Genomic DNA, 13,686 nt, shown 5'->3' on the forward strand with positions numbered 1-13,686 from the left:
AACCAGGCTGTGCTAAAACCAGTTGGCAAAAGAATAAGCGGTTGGTTTTCCAGGTTTGATCTCTTCCTTGATTGATTTCTGTGCACGTAAGCACTGAGAGGGAGGGAACAGCATGGGGAGAGGGAGTGAGAAGCTGAGGAGTGGAAGCTGATTATACTGGTTTTACATTCTCTGGCTTCAGGGTTCAGGTAGATCAGTTCAGCCATCTCATCTGGGAGCTTACAGGCTGCTGAAAGAGGTGGTCCTGTGTGTGTTGTCCCTCCTGGTCACATGTCATCCCTCGCAGCAGTTCCAGAGTTTTTCCTCTCTGTGTAGTGCATTTTTCTTTCTTTCTTCCCCTCCACCCGTGTGACATGATTGAGCTCACTGAACTGTCAAAAAACTTTCAATGGTGCTGATGGCCCTTTTTTTCCTGGTGGGTTTCTTTTTGGTGGCTTAGGATACTAATTGGGGTTGAGTGTATGCACTTGTCCCTCTGATTGCAGCAAACTCTTGAATTGGTTCAACTTCTTCCGCATTTTACTTCATAACATTGCATCAATATGATCCTATCTCTTCTCCATTTTGTTCCCTGAATATTAGCAACCAATGAAGGATCTTCCACTTCCTGTGGCTTTTAATAAAACTCTTCAGAAGAATCCCTGGCACTTCCCCTTGGAGATTTGAGTGTTCTGGAGCCTCATGCCAGTGGCTTGTGCTTTGGCTGGTAGCAGGATCCACTGGTTAATGAGCTCTGAAACTGGCTTAGCTGGAACTCAGTCCAGCTTTTCTTGTTTATCTTCTGGGCATCTTTGTGCACCTTTCACAATTTGTTTATTGAATTGAAGCAGACTTTTTTTACATTTATGTTAGAAATTGTTATGCTGTGATTGCATTAGCACCTGGTTGTATTGGGGATTAAGAAAATTAGCAGTAACTGGTGCTACTGGGGAGTTCCTGTTTGCTACTTAAAGCAAACTATTGAACAGGAAGGTAATCACAGTAAACTTTGAAAGTTAGTGTGGTAGAGTTTTTTTTTAATGTCCTGTTGTCTAAAAACAAAAGGATTAGTATTTGTTTTGTGAAATTGAATCTCTTAGCCCTTGAAATATTATGTCTGGAGTGGGTTTTTTAATTAGTCTTTCAATCGTAAACATTCTGTGCCAAGAGTGACTTGCGTAACATTTCATCTTTAAATTGGTCTGAGTTACCAAAGCACAGAAAACTTGTGCTCATTTGCACTCCCCTGGAATGGCTTTACTGAAAGTTGGGCTCAGCCTAAGAACTGAATTCCCACATGCGCTGCTTGCAGCTCCATTCTAAAGGGCTGTCTGGAGAAAGGCAGGGATGAAAGTGCTCTTTCAGCTACAAGTACAGTCCTTCGACAAAATCAAATTTAGCTGTCGTCTGAGGTCAATGGGGGCTTTGTATGTAGAAAGCAAATGCTTCTGTATTGGGGTGGGGGAGTACAGTCAAACAGCTGAAATAACCTTAGTTGCAGGTTGAAGCTGAATAAGATGCCAACAGAGATAATGATTTTGTCTTCCTGCGTGTCTTCCTTGTCTTGTATCTTCAACACTTTCTCATCCTTGGAGTAGGGAAGCTTATTCCTGTGAACAGAAGACTTGACAGTTGTTTGATAGCTGTTAGCTTTGCAACTCAAGGTTTTACTTTTGAGGTATCAATTTTGTATGCTTTGGGGAAATAAAAACAAAATGCATTGGGTTTGGGTGTAAGAAGCAATGAACATATTTGTCAAAAACAAAATGAAGCTGAATAGATGCCAACAGAGATAATGATTGTCTTCCTGCGTGTCTTCCTTGTCTTGTATCTTCAACACTTTCTCATCCTTGGAGTAGGGAAGCTTATTCCTGTGAACAGAAGACTTGACAGTTGTTTGATAGCTGTTAGCTTTGCAACTCAAGGTTTTACTTTTGAGGTATCAATTTTGTATGCTTTGGGGAAATAAAAACAAAATGCATTGGGTTTGGGTGTAAGAAGCAATGAACATATTTGTCAAAAACAAAATAATAAATTTTTTTGTATTGGGTTCAAATGCATCTTACATAAAAGGAAATTTTTGTACTCTGGTGCACTTACTACTGTGGTTTAATCTAGTTTTATAACTTGGCAGTTGGTGAAGTATTCAAAAATCTTGAAACGCCTTCCCCTCTAGATTTTATTTTATCTGCTTTTGAAATAGATGTTGATGTTACTTGGAAGTTTGATTTTATTTTTTTTCAGTAATATTGTTTATCTTTGATTTGACTTGTAACAACTAAAACTAGCCTAATTTTTAATCTCAAACCAAATAATTGGTACCTTAATATACTTCTTAATGAGAAGCTTTTTCTTTCTTTCAAAACTGATACAAAAAAGCCAAGAATGTATTTATGGAGGATGGCAAAAAAAAAGGAAAATTAATTTTCTTGATAACAGTAACTGATTTACAAATTAGACCATTTGAGAGTTGTTGAGAGACTCAGAACAGCATTGAAAATGGTCATTGGCTGTAATTTTCTTGTTTTAAGATGATTTACAAATCTTGGCAAGCCAGGGACAGAAACACAAATGGTACAGTGCTTAAGAAAACTGAATCTAAGGATGTTACATGAGCTGCCTGGATATTGATCTTCCTATTTCTCACTTTTAGTATATTTTCCTACAAAATTGGTATATTGGAGGTAGTCCTTTTTAACTGAGAGGGTGATTTTCTTTTTGCATGTGAAAAATCCTAATACAGGTTTTGTGGTAAGTAGTTGTGTTGTCTTTCACTAATGACCCTCTCATTGGTAATAACTTGTGAATTTGGGTGACTGTTGCTAGTTATGATGCAGTAAGTAGACATGTTACCATGCTTGTCTTTCACAGTTCTCATTCACAGCAGCAGGTGTTCAAATTTCAAGAACAGTTAAGTGTAGGTGTCCCCCTCTCCTGCCTCCCCTTAACTTACTGCTAGAAGCAGTAATACTTCCAGTATTTCCTAAAACTACTCTTCTCTATGAGTTATATATTGACCATAAAATGGTGGGGCTTAGAAGGCTCTGTATGTGTGGGTCACATGAAGCATACATGTGGCTGTATTTGTATTATTGGACAGGCTTCGTGGATTAATCCTTTCTTTAGGAAAGGGCATTGAGTTTCCTGCAAAGCATCTTTTTAAAAATACCTTTTTGCTGAGCTGTAGGAAACTCCAGATCTTCAAATGTCAACTGTAAAATTCTTAGGCTTCTAAATAGTGTGTTTCATGTATCAATTTCAGGTTTATAGAAGAAGGGAAAATGGCTCAAGAAACCAACCGTAGCCAAGTGCCTATGCTTTGTTCTACTGGTTGTGGATTTTATGGGAATCCTCGTACAAATGGCATGTGCTCAGTGTGCTACAAAGAACATCTTCAAAGGCAGAACAGTAATGGTAGAATTAGCCCTCCTGGTAAGTAACACTAACACACTTCTGTTTGCACAACTGAAAACAATATTGTAGACAGCAGCTTTTCCTGATCATGTCCAAATACTAAAAGTATAGGAGCATTGGTCCAAACCATTTTATTCAAGTATCTTACCTTGTGGAATGCACTTGGATGAGAATACTCATAATGTAATTGTGCTGTGGAGAAGCCCTTTTTCTGCTCTGTTCACCCTGATGTTTGCAACTTCAGCAGGTTCTGCCAGGGGAAGAGAGGGTTAGGGAGTGCTTCCCTGGAGCTTTGAGGCTGGATTCTAACAGCAAGAAGTCTCATGGCATACTCTTGCAGACTTCCCTCCTTGACTTTAATAGTAACTTGACTTCTAAAAATGAAGCAATAGCTTCCATTGAAATCTGGCTATCTACGTTTTACAACTTGAAAATTGATCCAAAGGTGTAATTAGGGTGCTAGAGTACAATTTCACTAGTCCATTTTTGGTTTTTTTAACAAAACCCGAGCTTAACATTTCAGAGTGTTGCCATTTATGCTGAGAAAGCTGTTTGTAAATGCTTTTATTAGTAGAAAATAGTAATCATTTTAAAACTCCAGCTTCCAACTTTAGTGTTATCTGATGTCTGGGGGCCTGGGGCTGGAATGTGATCAAAATGGGGCCAAACATAATTACTTTTTGTAAAACTATGTTTCATTATGATGTGGGCTGAGATTCAGTTACTTTCCTGGGTGACGTAGAGAGGGTTGAAGAGGAATTGTATAACTTTGATAATCCTGAGAAGTAGTGTAACACATTTTACATTAGTGCTTTCCTTCCAGCAACTTCTGTCAGTAGTATAACTGAGTCCTTACCGGTTCAGTGCACAGAAGGCAGTGCCCAGGAAACCCAGTCAGCTTTAGATTCTACATCGACTTCATCTATGCAGCCAAGGTAAACTGTTTGTCTGCTATTCTGTATCAGTCTGTATCAGGATGATGAAATGAAGTGTACTGTTGCTACATCATTAAATTCCTGGGTTAGGACTAAGTAAGATTTAACTAACTGTAAAGCACGGGATCTCACAGTAAACAGTAGCTGATCTGTTAGCTACATCTGGCATTCAAATGCAAATTCATCTTTAGAATTTAGTCTGAAGTAGGAGCATTGCCAGCTTCATGCTGCTCTACAGAGGTTTGTCTGGCTAGTCTTCTGACCCCACAAAATGTGGGACTGGTTGTATGTTTACCAAAGGATAACTCTTTCCATCTCAGAAATTTGAGGATTTTGTTCAGTGGCAGAAAGCTGATGACTAGAGCACTTGTAAATAAATGTATGATAATGTGTTAACAAAATAGTTGCTTTGTGAAAAGTGGAGCATACTAGAGCAGGGGAAAGATATCTGAGTCTTAGTACAAATTGTGCTATGGAACTGATGTCTTATTGAACAAGTAATTTCCAACTGGATTATTCAAGGAGACATAATGTCCTCTTGTAAATCACTCAGACTTACTAAGTGCTCTCCATTTGTAAACGCTAAACATTTGTTTATGTTTAGTGGCTGCATTTCAGTTTAGAATGACACAACCAACAGCAACTGCAGTGCATTTCAAATCTTTTGAGTGGAAAATGTTAGTGTTGTACTGCAGAAGCTAACTTAGAATAATATTTATTGCAACTTTGCTTTAAAAATCAGGAGGTAGTAAAACATGGGCCAAGGGTGACTTCTTCAGTTATGTTGGCTGATTCTGCTCAGACTGTTTTCTGCTCCTTGGCTTTTTATAGGTGTTATCTCACACATGGATTCTGCATATGTACTGAGTGCTGGGTGCCATGCTTGGTTGGGCCTTTCCGTTCTAAGATTTCTAATTGGGGTAGAAAATAGTTATCTTGGCCTGATAAAAGTGTTTAGGGGGAGGGGGCAAAAACCCAAAATCCCCCAGTAAAATAAAAATAACATTATATACCTTTACCCCATAAGAGAGAGAAATTCTCTTTGATCAGTAGCTTGACAACTGGTTATGGGAGAAATTAGTGGATGGTTGCTCTTCAAAAAATCAGTGTCACTTGTTCTTTTTTCTGAAATAAAAGCAGGGATTCAACTTCAGTCTCTGTTGATGCCTCAGAGTGAAATTGACAGTGCCCTTTTGTAGGTCACCAGACCTGCAGTTCAAGACCTACATGCAGTTCCTGGCAATTCAGATTGCAGTTCCAGTGTCCTGGTGGTGTCAGGGATTACTGGTAGGGCTTTCTTAGTTCACTGGCTGCTGGATAATCCAATTGCTTGGATTCAGAGTGAATCCCAAAGTGGAAAGAGATGCCTCAGAGTGAAAACTTGAGACTTGAGCTCTGTCTTGCTCCATAGTAGAGCTGCTAGATGAGCACTTTGGCTGCAAGTGACTGATGGTACCAGATCTCTCTCCCATAACTACCAGGGTATTAATTTTTTTATTCTAGCAGTACGGTTGACAGGGTAAGTTTGGCCAGCACCACTTTACACTGTGAAAATCTAGGGAGTTCTGTGTACAGCTGCAAATGCCTTGTTACTGGAAACACTGACATGCTGCAATTTTCTTGTTTCTAATCACTAGAACTCTAAAAAGTAGCTCCTCTACAATTATCTTGGTGACTTCTGCTATAAAAGTTCTTGCATATTGAATGTTGCATTGTTGCTTCTGCGTGGAAGGATAGTGTGCCAAACTATCTCAAAATATTTCTTTCTCTTTTTATAGATGAACTGGTTTATTGCATTCAGTATGAGTACAAAAAAATGTTGTTTTCATCAATTTAGATTGTGTTCTTAGGCACTGTGTTGTTTTTAAATGGTTACAGAAACAACTTCAGAGGGAAAAGTTTTGGTATTCTCTTTGATCAAGATGTACCCTAATGTATTTTTTCAGGAATGTTCAGTGGAACATGGACATGCCTCAAAAATAATAACTTTTTTGTTTGCCCTCCCAGCCCTGTGTCAAGTCAGTCACTTTTAACAGAATCTGTAGCATCATCCCAACCGGATAGTTCAGCTGTGGACAAAACAGTACCTGAGACAGAAGATTTGCAAGGTTGGTGCCTAGTTTTCCGAGACAGAACTTGTGAATAATATTTTAGAAACTTTGTACTTAATATGCTTCTGTTCAAGAGAATGTTTATTCTCAAACCCAAATATTCTGTGAAATCAGAAGAGAAAAGAAGGATAAACTTTCCTCTCAAAAAGCAAGTCTTAAACTGAAAACATGTATGTTTAACTAGTAATTTCAGTATCTACTGTAATAAGTGGGTTAATTTGGGTTAGAAATGCCCATCATAAATCAATCTGCAGTTCTGTCTTTATGCCTCAGCTATTACATCTAAATAGAGTTTTGAATATGTTACTTCTCAGAGTAGTCATTTGCAGCAAATATCACAGCATTTTATAAGCATATTTGTGACAGAGGGTGTTATGATGTATTATTATACAGTGTTTATTATAAGAACGGTGTTAGTATTTTGTGTGAACGTGAAACACCTATAAACTGTAGTGGTAGAATATTTTGATTCACTGAAATACAGTTTATCAGGAATAAAATGACCAAACCACAAATTCTCGTTGCTTGAAGGAAAATGTCCGAGTGGGTTATTTTTTACTATATTGGACTAAAATCCATATTGCTGGTACAATGTACAGGTTTTTTCTCCAATATTTTTTGTCCTTTTTATGTGCAGACTTGCAGAGCTTAAAACTAAAGTTTTTAATAGTATTTCTTAGGAAAATAGAAAAATGATAGATGGTGTACAAACCTTGTTCAGACTTGTAATCCATAGACATTATAAAGGTGTTTTAAGGTAAGTCAATAAGTATTCTGCCTTTACTTCTGCTGACACAGCTGAGGCTTTAGTGGGTGGTTACATTTCTCTAGACTCATCTAAACATAGGATTTAGGGTTTTCCACAGATGTGACATGTAATTCTACTTAAAGATGGTAAAGTTCTTTTATTGTACGTCTGGTATCAAAAGCTGTACTTTTCAAATACTTTTCTAAACCTGAGTGTGGAACAGAAGAGTCCTTATTCAGCTGCTGCACTGAGCAAAGCCACCTTCTTGGTCACACAAATGGTAGCTGTAAGACTCAGAAAAAAGGTTTTAATGCTAATGCTGTTTTGGATTAACCTATGACTATTGTTAGAAACATGTTTACTCTTACAAAGTTGTATTCTAGACATATGTTTTAATACCTGTTACTTAGTTTGTTACGTGGATCTGAGAGCTCTTGTTACCTCAGTTTGGACAGTGCATACCAGGCATGCACTTAACAATGATGTCTTGCCTCACCCAGACTCAGGAGAAGAGCATTTGATGAAAAAGGCTTAGGCTTCCTAAGTTCCATATACTTGCACAGCAGGGGAAGATTTGGAAGATAAACTTTTAGTTGATATATCTTTGAATAGTAAACAAACAGTTCTTTACATCCATGTTCTGCAGTATGGGGAGCCTGGGATGTGCTGCATGCCAGCTGTAACCCAGCTCCTGTGCAGGTTACAGGTTCCCTTCCTGGGAACCTCAGAGTAGAACACCTTAGTCAGGCACTGCAGATTTATGCTGATGTGGATGGGGCACATCAAAGAATATAAAGGCAACCTCTATAAGCTGATCTTCCTACTACCTTGTTCTTTTCTCTTCCTGTTAGTCTCATGATTCTTTATCTTCCATGGCTGTTTATGCCTGTGTCTTACATGCCTGACTTGGCTGTACGTTAAAACTCCTGATGTGCAGCATCTACTGTCTTTTCATTGGGAGGCCAGGGGGTTGGGGAGTCAGTGGAGGAAATACTTTATTTTAAAATCATCATCTTTGATGCTTGTACTGTGGGTTGGCTTGGGCCTGTGAAAAGACTTTCTCAGCAAGTTTCAGAGGAATGTCTCCTTACCTATTTGGATAAACTTATGCTACTTCTCATTCTGCACCTCTACAGAAAATTCTATGAGAAGATAAGTTTCTCAACTAGAAGCTTTGATTTTGGGAGCATATTTGCGTTTTACAGAATGTGTTTCAAGGATCAACCTATATTAGGTGTTTAGTCGGCTGTGTCCTTTTCTTTGTACCATAGTGATTTCTAAACTAAGCACACCACCACTGTGTAATTGCAGTTCTAAATTACAATCCCTATTTATAACTCACTGTGGCAGAGTCAGCCTCATTTTCTGAAGAGTTGCTTCTGTGCTAACCCTTAACTAAAACTTGTAGGAAATTTAGTGTTTCCAGTTTTAAATTATTTTGCTTTCAAAGTGTAAGTTTGTAGATAAAGCAGCTTATAGCGGCTGTCAGGTGGAGTTCATCTAATTGTAGCTATTGTGCATCTTAAAGTGTTTTTGTTTTCCCCCCATATCATGCAGAATTTGAGTTTTAGGCTGCTGACAAGAATGTAATAGAAATGTGCGAATCAACTTTCTTTAGTATTGTCTAGCTTTTTAGCATTTAAAAAAGAAAAAAGTCACAGAACTGTGGGAGTTGGTCCCAGACTGAAGAGCTTGTAATGCTACTTCTGTTGATGTAGGGGAGGAAAAGAAGAAATGATGTCTGCTTTGATAACTTGTTCAGTACTTACACTGATAAAAATCTTGCTTCGTTGGAATGTCTGTTCTGGAGCAAATTGCCTCATGCTCCTTGTATAATAAGTTAGTCTATTGTAGTTGTATGTAGCTGAGGTCCCCTTAACTTGCTCCTTAACAAAATTTACTAGGCTACAGTAACAATGAATGAAAGATTAGGTGAATAGTTAAGCTTTCTTAGATTACTATCATTATTTTTTAAAGCAGACAGCTAAATGGGACTTGAGCTGTGTGCACATAGTCCTTGCTGTTTGCAGACAAGCTAAACCACAAAGGAATAAAAATCCCAAAGAGCAGTCCAGGTTTGTTTGTCTTCATTGGTTTTATGCATTGCAAAAGAGGAACAGAGAGAAAAGAAATAGAGGAAAACGATAGAATGAGTTAAATCTAGGGTTTGCTTTTAGGGATTGAGTCACAATGCTAATAGGTACTGAACACTTCCAAAAAAAACCCAGACACTAGATAATGACTAATAAATATAATTTCTTAATGTTCTTAAATATCATGACCTTAAATAGGATGACCTAAAATGAAATACATTAGGGTACATTCCAGCTCTTGTAACAGCTTTTTCTCTGAGCATCTCTCCAACTCACTTTAGGTTGCCTCATGGGCTGTTGTACCTTTTGGTCAATATTGCAGCCCTGTCAGGATTGCTTAGTTGTCAGCCAGGGGATTAACAGGGCTGCCTCCCAGCAGTCTTGCAAGCAGGAAGGAGGTGCTGCACTTCTCTATGATTGAGTTTAAAACCATCCAGGTTTAGGGTTCATGCTTCATATTTCAGGGAGGTTTTTAAAGGTAAATTAAACTTGTGAAATCAGGAGCACACTGCCACATACGTTATGGAGTTACTAAAACTCAGGTACATAGGGCTAAAAGTATAAATCATTAATGGGTGAACTTTTAGCCTCTTTGAGACTGAAAACTTCAGAGCATGAAAACAGCTGCTGATTTTCAAACTCATTGCTAAAATGGAGAGCTCCATATATTAGTGTGGCAAAATGCAATCTGTCATATACGGTGTGGTTAGTATATTGAAAAATCGAAATATTTAAGATTTAGCTAACTATCTAGATAAAAGGTACATAGCTGTTCTTTTCAGTGAAGTCACATGTTTTTTGTGCTCAACTGTGATTTTTTTGTGAGGTAGGAGAATGTAAAATGCAGCCATTACAGACTAAGTTTTAAAAAATTGCTATTAAAACAATTAAATTGCAACAGAATTTTACATGGAGATAGCCTAGACCTAGTATGAATGTTATTGAACTAATGGTATCAACTCCAATGGACCTTACTAGGGCAGGCCTAACTCAGTAGACATAACTGGAAAGGAATTGATGGATACTTCAGTGTTTTGTGATGGTACCAGAGGCTCAGATAAACATAAAAGATCTAGAGCAGGGAGAGCAGATGAGGTGTTGGGAGTCTTGCAGCAGCTGCATGGAGCTCTGTGTTGTGCCTGCAGGGATGCAAGGACCAGAGTGTGCTTTTAGCTCATGGCTGGTTTTCAGTCAGAGTACACTGAAGTTCAAGTGGGTTGGCACAAGCAAAGCAGTAGCAAAAGCTTCTGACTTTAGGAGAAAATCCAGGCACTGCTTGTTTTCATAAGCTAAGAACATGCTCTGTAAAACAGGGAACCTCTAGCAGGCAACACAACTTGTCAGCTCCAGAAAAATGTGTTCATGCTTCATTCCTTTTAGTTGGCAGCTGGTTCTGGTGCTGCCAGAGCTTCTGTTCTCCAGCTAAAGGGAGAGCTGGGGCTGGGGCAAGGGAGGGGGGTAGTTCAAGAACAGCAGGCAGCAGCATCATGGCATCCAGGCAAATTACAGAAGCTGGGAGTGGCTGCAACGTGTTTCCTGTGAGCTCCAAACTGGGTGGTACTGCCTTTACCTGTTTTTTCCCTGTTGCATTCATCACAGCCACCTTATAGATGGGGCACCTCATGCTGGCCCTTGGCCATCCAAACATGGCTTAGTGGTTAGGATATTCATGATTATCATTGAGGATTTTGAGTCAAATCTCTGGCTTCTATGCACAAGCTAATTGAGATGTAAAATGTATGGTTACTACAGTAGATATGAAGTGACTTGTGGCAGCAGCAGCAGAATCTTCCCACTCAATTCTACAGTGAGCAGCAGTCCTTAAATATTTTAATCCTTTTTAATGTGAGCACCATACGCACAAAGAAAATGTAAGTATGTACATATTAGAGAGCCTTGTTATGCAGGGAACAGTGCCAAGCTTTTTTGTAGATTTAGCACATAGTTACAGAAGCTGTCAGTGAAACTTGTACTGAGGTAACTGGATTTTGCTGTAACAGGAAATGCAGACTTAAGAATGTTAGCTGCTCACTGCTAATTCATGGCATGAAGCTTTCCTAATTAATAAATAAACACTGCAATATCTGTTGTCTGTAACACTGCAAGAGTTGATTTGAGTGAGTCTTACCACTTCTGATACTTACCTTGCATCTTTTAATCCTTACTGCTTTCAGAGTATTTTTCTTATCATGCAAATCTGTCCACTCAGAAATATGCCCTTTAACAGCCATTTAACGCTGTTGAACTTTTTTTTGGCAACCTATCAATTTTTATAGATTTAAGCACAAAGAAGAGCTCTGCTTGTAACACAGATGGTGATTTTGAAAGGATTTATTAAACCACGTGTAACAGTATCTTTGCTAGATCAACCTTTGGAATATACTGTCCACTTGGGCAATACCTTTTGCTGGTAGTTGGATATTTTGCTACCCATTGTTGCTTGGAACAGACTAACATGTTTTGATACATTGCAGTAGTGGAAAGTGCCCTTTCCTCTAAAAAACAAAACAAAACAACAAAATCAGAATAGCAGCACAGAAGAAAGCCCCACTGGAATTGTCATGCACAACAGCAGTTGGCTGGCCTAGAACTAGCACAGAACTGCATCTGACAGTCTCAGCCTAACAAGAGCCCAGCTGCACAGAGGTGCCTGCAGCTTTTTCCCTGAAAAATGTCTGAGCTTGTTGTTTTATTCCCTTCTTTACAACATTGGTTCTAGCTCTGCTTCCATTGACAGTCCTCCCAGCTGGAGCCTGATTTTGTTCTTTGTGTCTTTGCTGCAAATGCTCCTATCCTCCCTATACCTTCCTCACTGGAGACTTGTCCAACTGTGATCTGGCAATGGCTGGTAGGCAGAGATTGGCTCTTAGCCTTCCTCGAAATGAAGTTGGGTTTTTTGGTTTCTATTTCTGTTTGTAATGTAAGGAATGTGCAAATACTAGAGGAAAACCAGCCAATTTCTATTTTTACCAGGGTCAGGCGAATACTACCATTACTTGTTTACATTCTCCCAGACAACTGGTAACCTGTCTCTTGCAGATGTGGAAGAATGTTAAAATAGGTTGGAAGTTGTCTTAGCAAAAGTGTATTTAAAATGAAGTGTTTGCCTGCTTCCTTCTAGGTTTCAGGATAACATACTTCTCTGTAAGTCTGTATCTTTAGCTAATGGTGTCTCACCCCAGGTGGTCACTAGCCCCTGCTTAGGCTTTTTCCAGGTGTACAAGAGCAGCAGTGTCACAGTGGTAGAGATTGTTCTGAAACACTGTGTTTTGTGTGGCCTCAATACTGCAGCATTCAGCAAAAATAGTGTTGATTCAGGATTTGAAAGGTAGTATTCTACTCAACTAATCCTAAAAAATACATTGCTTCTTATAAGCAGACTTTAGGAACCAGACTAGTAACCCTTGTGGGAACACATGGTGTTAGGTTTTCTTCCCAAATCTGACAGCACTGAATGTTACTCTTAAACCTAATTTTTAATTACGCTGTTTCTGTGGGATTTTTTGTACTGTGAACTTTGAGCATTCAGTGAATTCTCAAATTGAATTGAAAGTCATTCCAGTACCACTGTTGAGAGTCCATTACACTGCAGACATGGAAACTGCAGAAAAAGGGCTAACCCCAGAACCTACATTTACAATGGGCGTTTTAGATTATTGTATGACTTAAATAGAGGAGGGGGAGAGAAACAGGCTTTTGCTCCCCATTGTTCTTATTATCTTTTTTTTTATGTTAGCTTCAGTGTCAGAGAATGCAGAGCCTACACCTGAAGAACAAGACAAGTCACTCGACAAACCAAAACAGAAAAAGAATCGTTGTTTCATGTGCAGGAAGAAGGTTGGACTTACTGGTAAGAAATTCTGATTTTACTTTTCTTAGAGAGACTGGTTTAGGCTTTGGACCTTTCAGAGGTTCTCTTAAGGGGGGAAAAAAGGCCTGGTCATCTTCTTGGTTCAAAACCAAACTTGGCTAAAGGTGCTTTCAGCTTGGCTCTTACCAGGTTTTGTCACTGATGTATTGTTTTGTTTTTCAGCTTCCTGTCTTTAAGTGAAATTCCTAATTCCACATACTTCCCTTGGGAAGTCTGCTTAGCTGAGGAATTGGATGATAGTTTGCTGCTGTTCACTAACCATCTTTGCAGTGGTTCAGTGAAAGGGCCTAAGAAAACTTGAGTTCTGCGGGGTGAAGATTCATAAAGAAAAAGAGCAGGAGGTCTCTAGGAAGGTGTTCTGTGCTAGTGTGTCATGTGGCAGGAAGGAATGGCCATGTCAAACCTTTCTGTAATCGCTTAAAAATGATGATTTGTGATTCTTATGCTTTCTGCAGCAGAGGCTCTTTGACTGATTGACACTGGTGACTGAGATTTATTGCTAGTGAGTGAACACATTCAGGATTTAAAACAGACT

The 13,686-nt window shown here is 38.9% G+C and overlaps 1 protein-coding gene across 4 annotated transcripts in view; it reads left to right on the forward strand.

Moving 5' to 3' along the window:
* The window catches only part of ZFAND6 (zinc finger, AN1-type domain 6), a 34,358-nt gene that overhangs the window by 19,625 nt on the left and 1,047 nt on the right, over positions 1-13,686 (forward strand). The window contains exons 2-5 of one of the 4 annotated variants that reach the window (XM_010004049.1): positions 3,242-3,411; positions 4,217-4,328; positions 6,336-6,436; positions 13,017-13,130. In XM_010004049.1, coding sequence (XP_010002351.1) covers positions 3,261-3,411; positions 4,217-4,328; positions 6,336-6,436; positions 13,017-13,130 — 478 coding nt within the window. In that variant the 5' untranslated portion in view covers positions 3,242-3,260. Of the gene's footprint in view, positions 1-3,241; positions 3,416-4,216; positions 4,329-6,335; positions 6,437-13,016; positions 13,131-13,686 lie in introns of those variants that run through there. The other 3 variants (XM_010004050.1, XM_010004051.1, XM_010004052.1) reach the window with 3 other exon arrangements.

The sequence above is a fragment of the Chaetura pelagica genome, unplaced genomic scaffold, assembly GCF_000747805.2.
Source record: "Chaetura pelagica isolate M959 unplaced genomic scaffold, ChaPel_1.0 scaffold428, whole genome shotgun sequence".
Classification (NCBI taxonomy): domain Eukaryota; kingdom Metazoa; phylum Chordata; class Aves; order Apodiformes; family Apodidae; genus Chaetura; species Chaetura pelagica.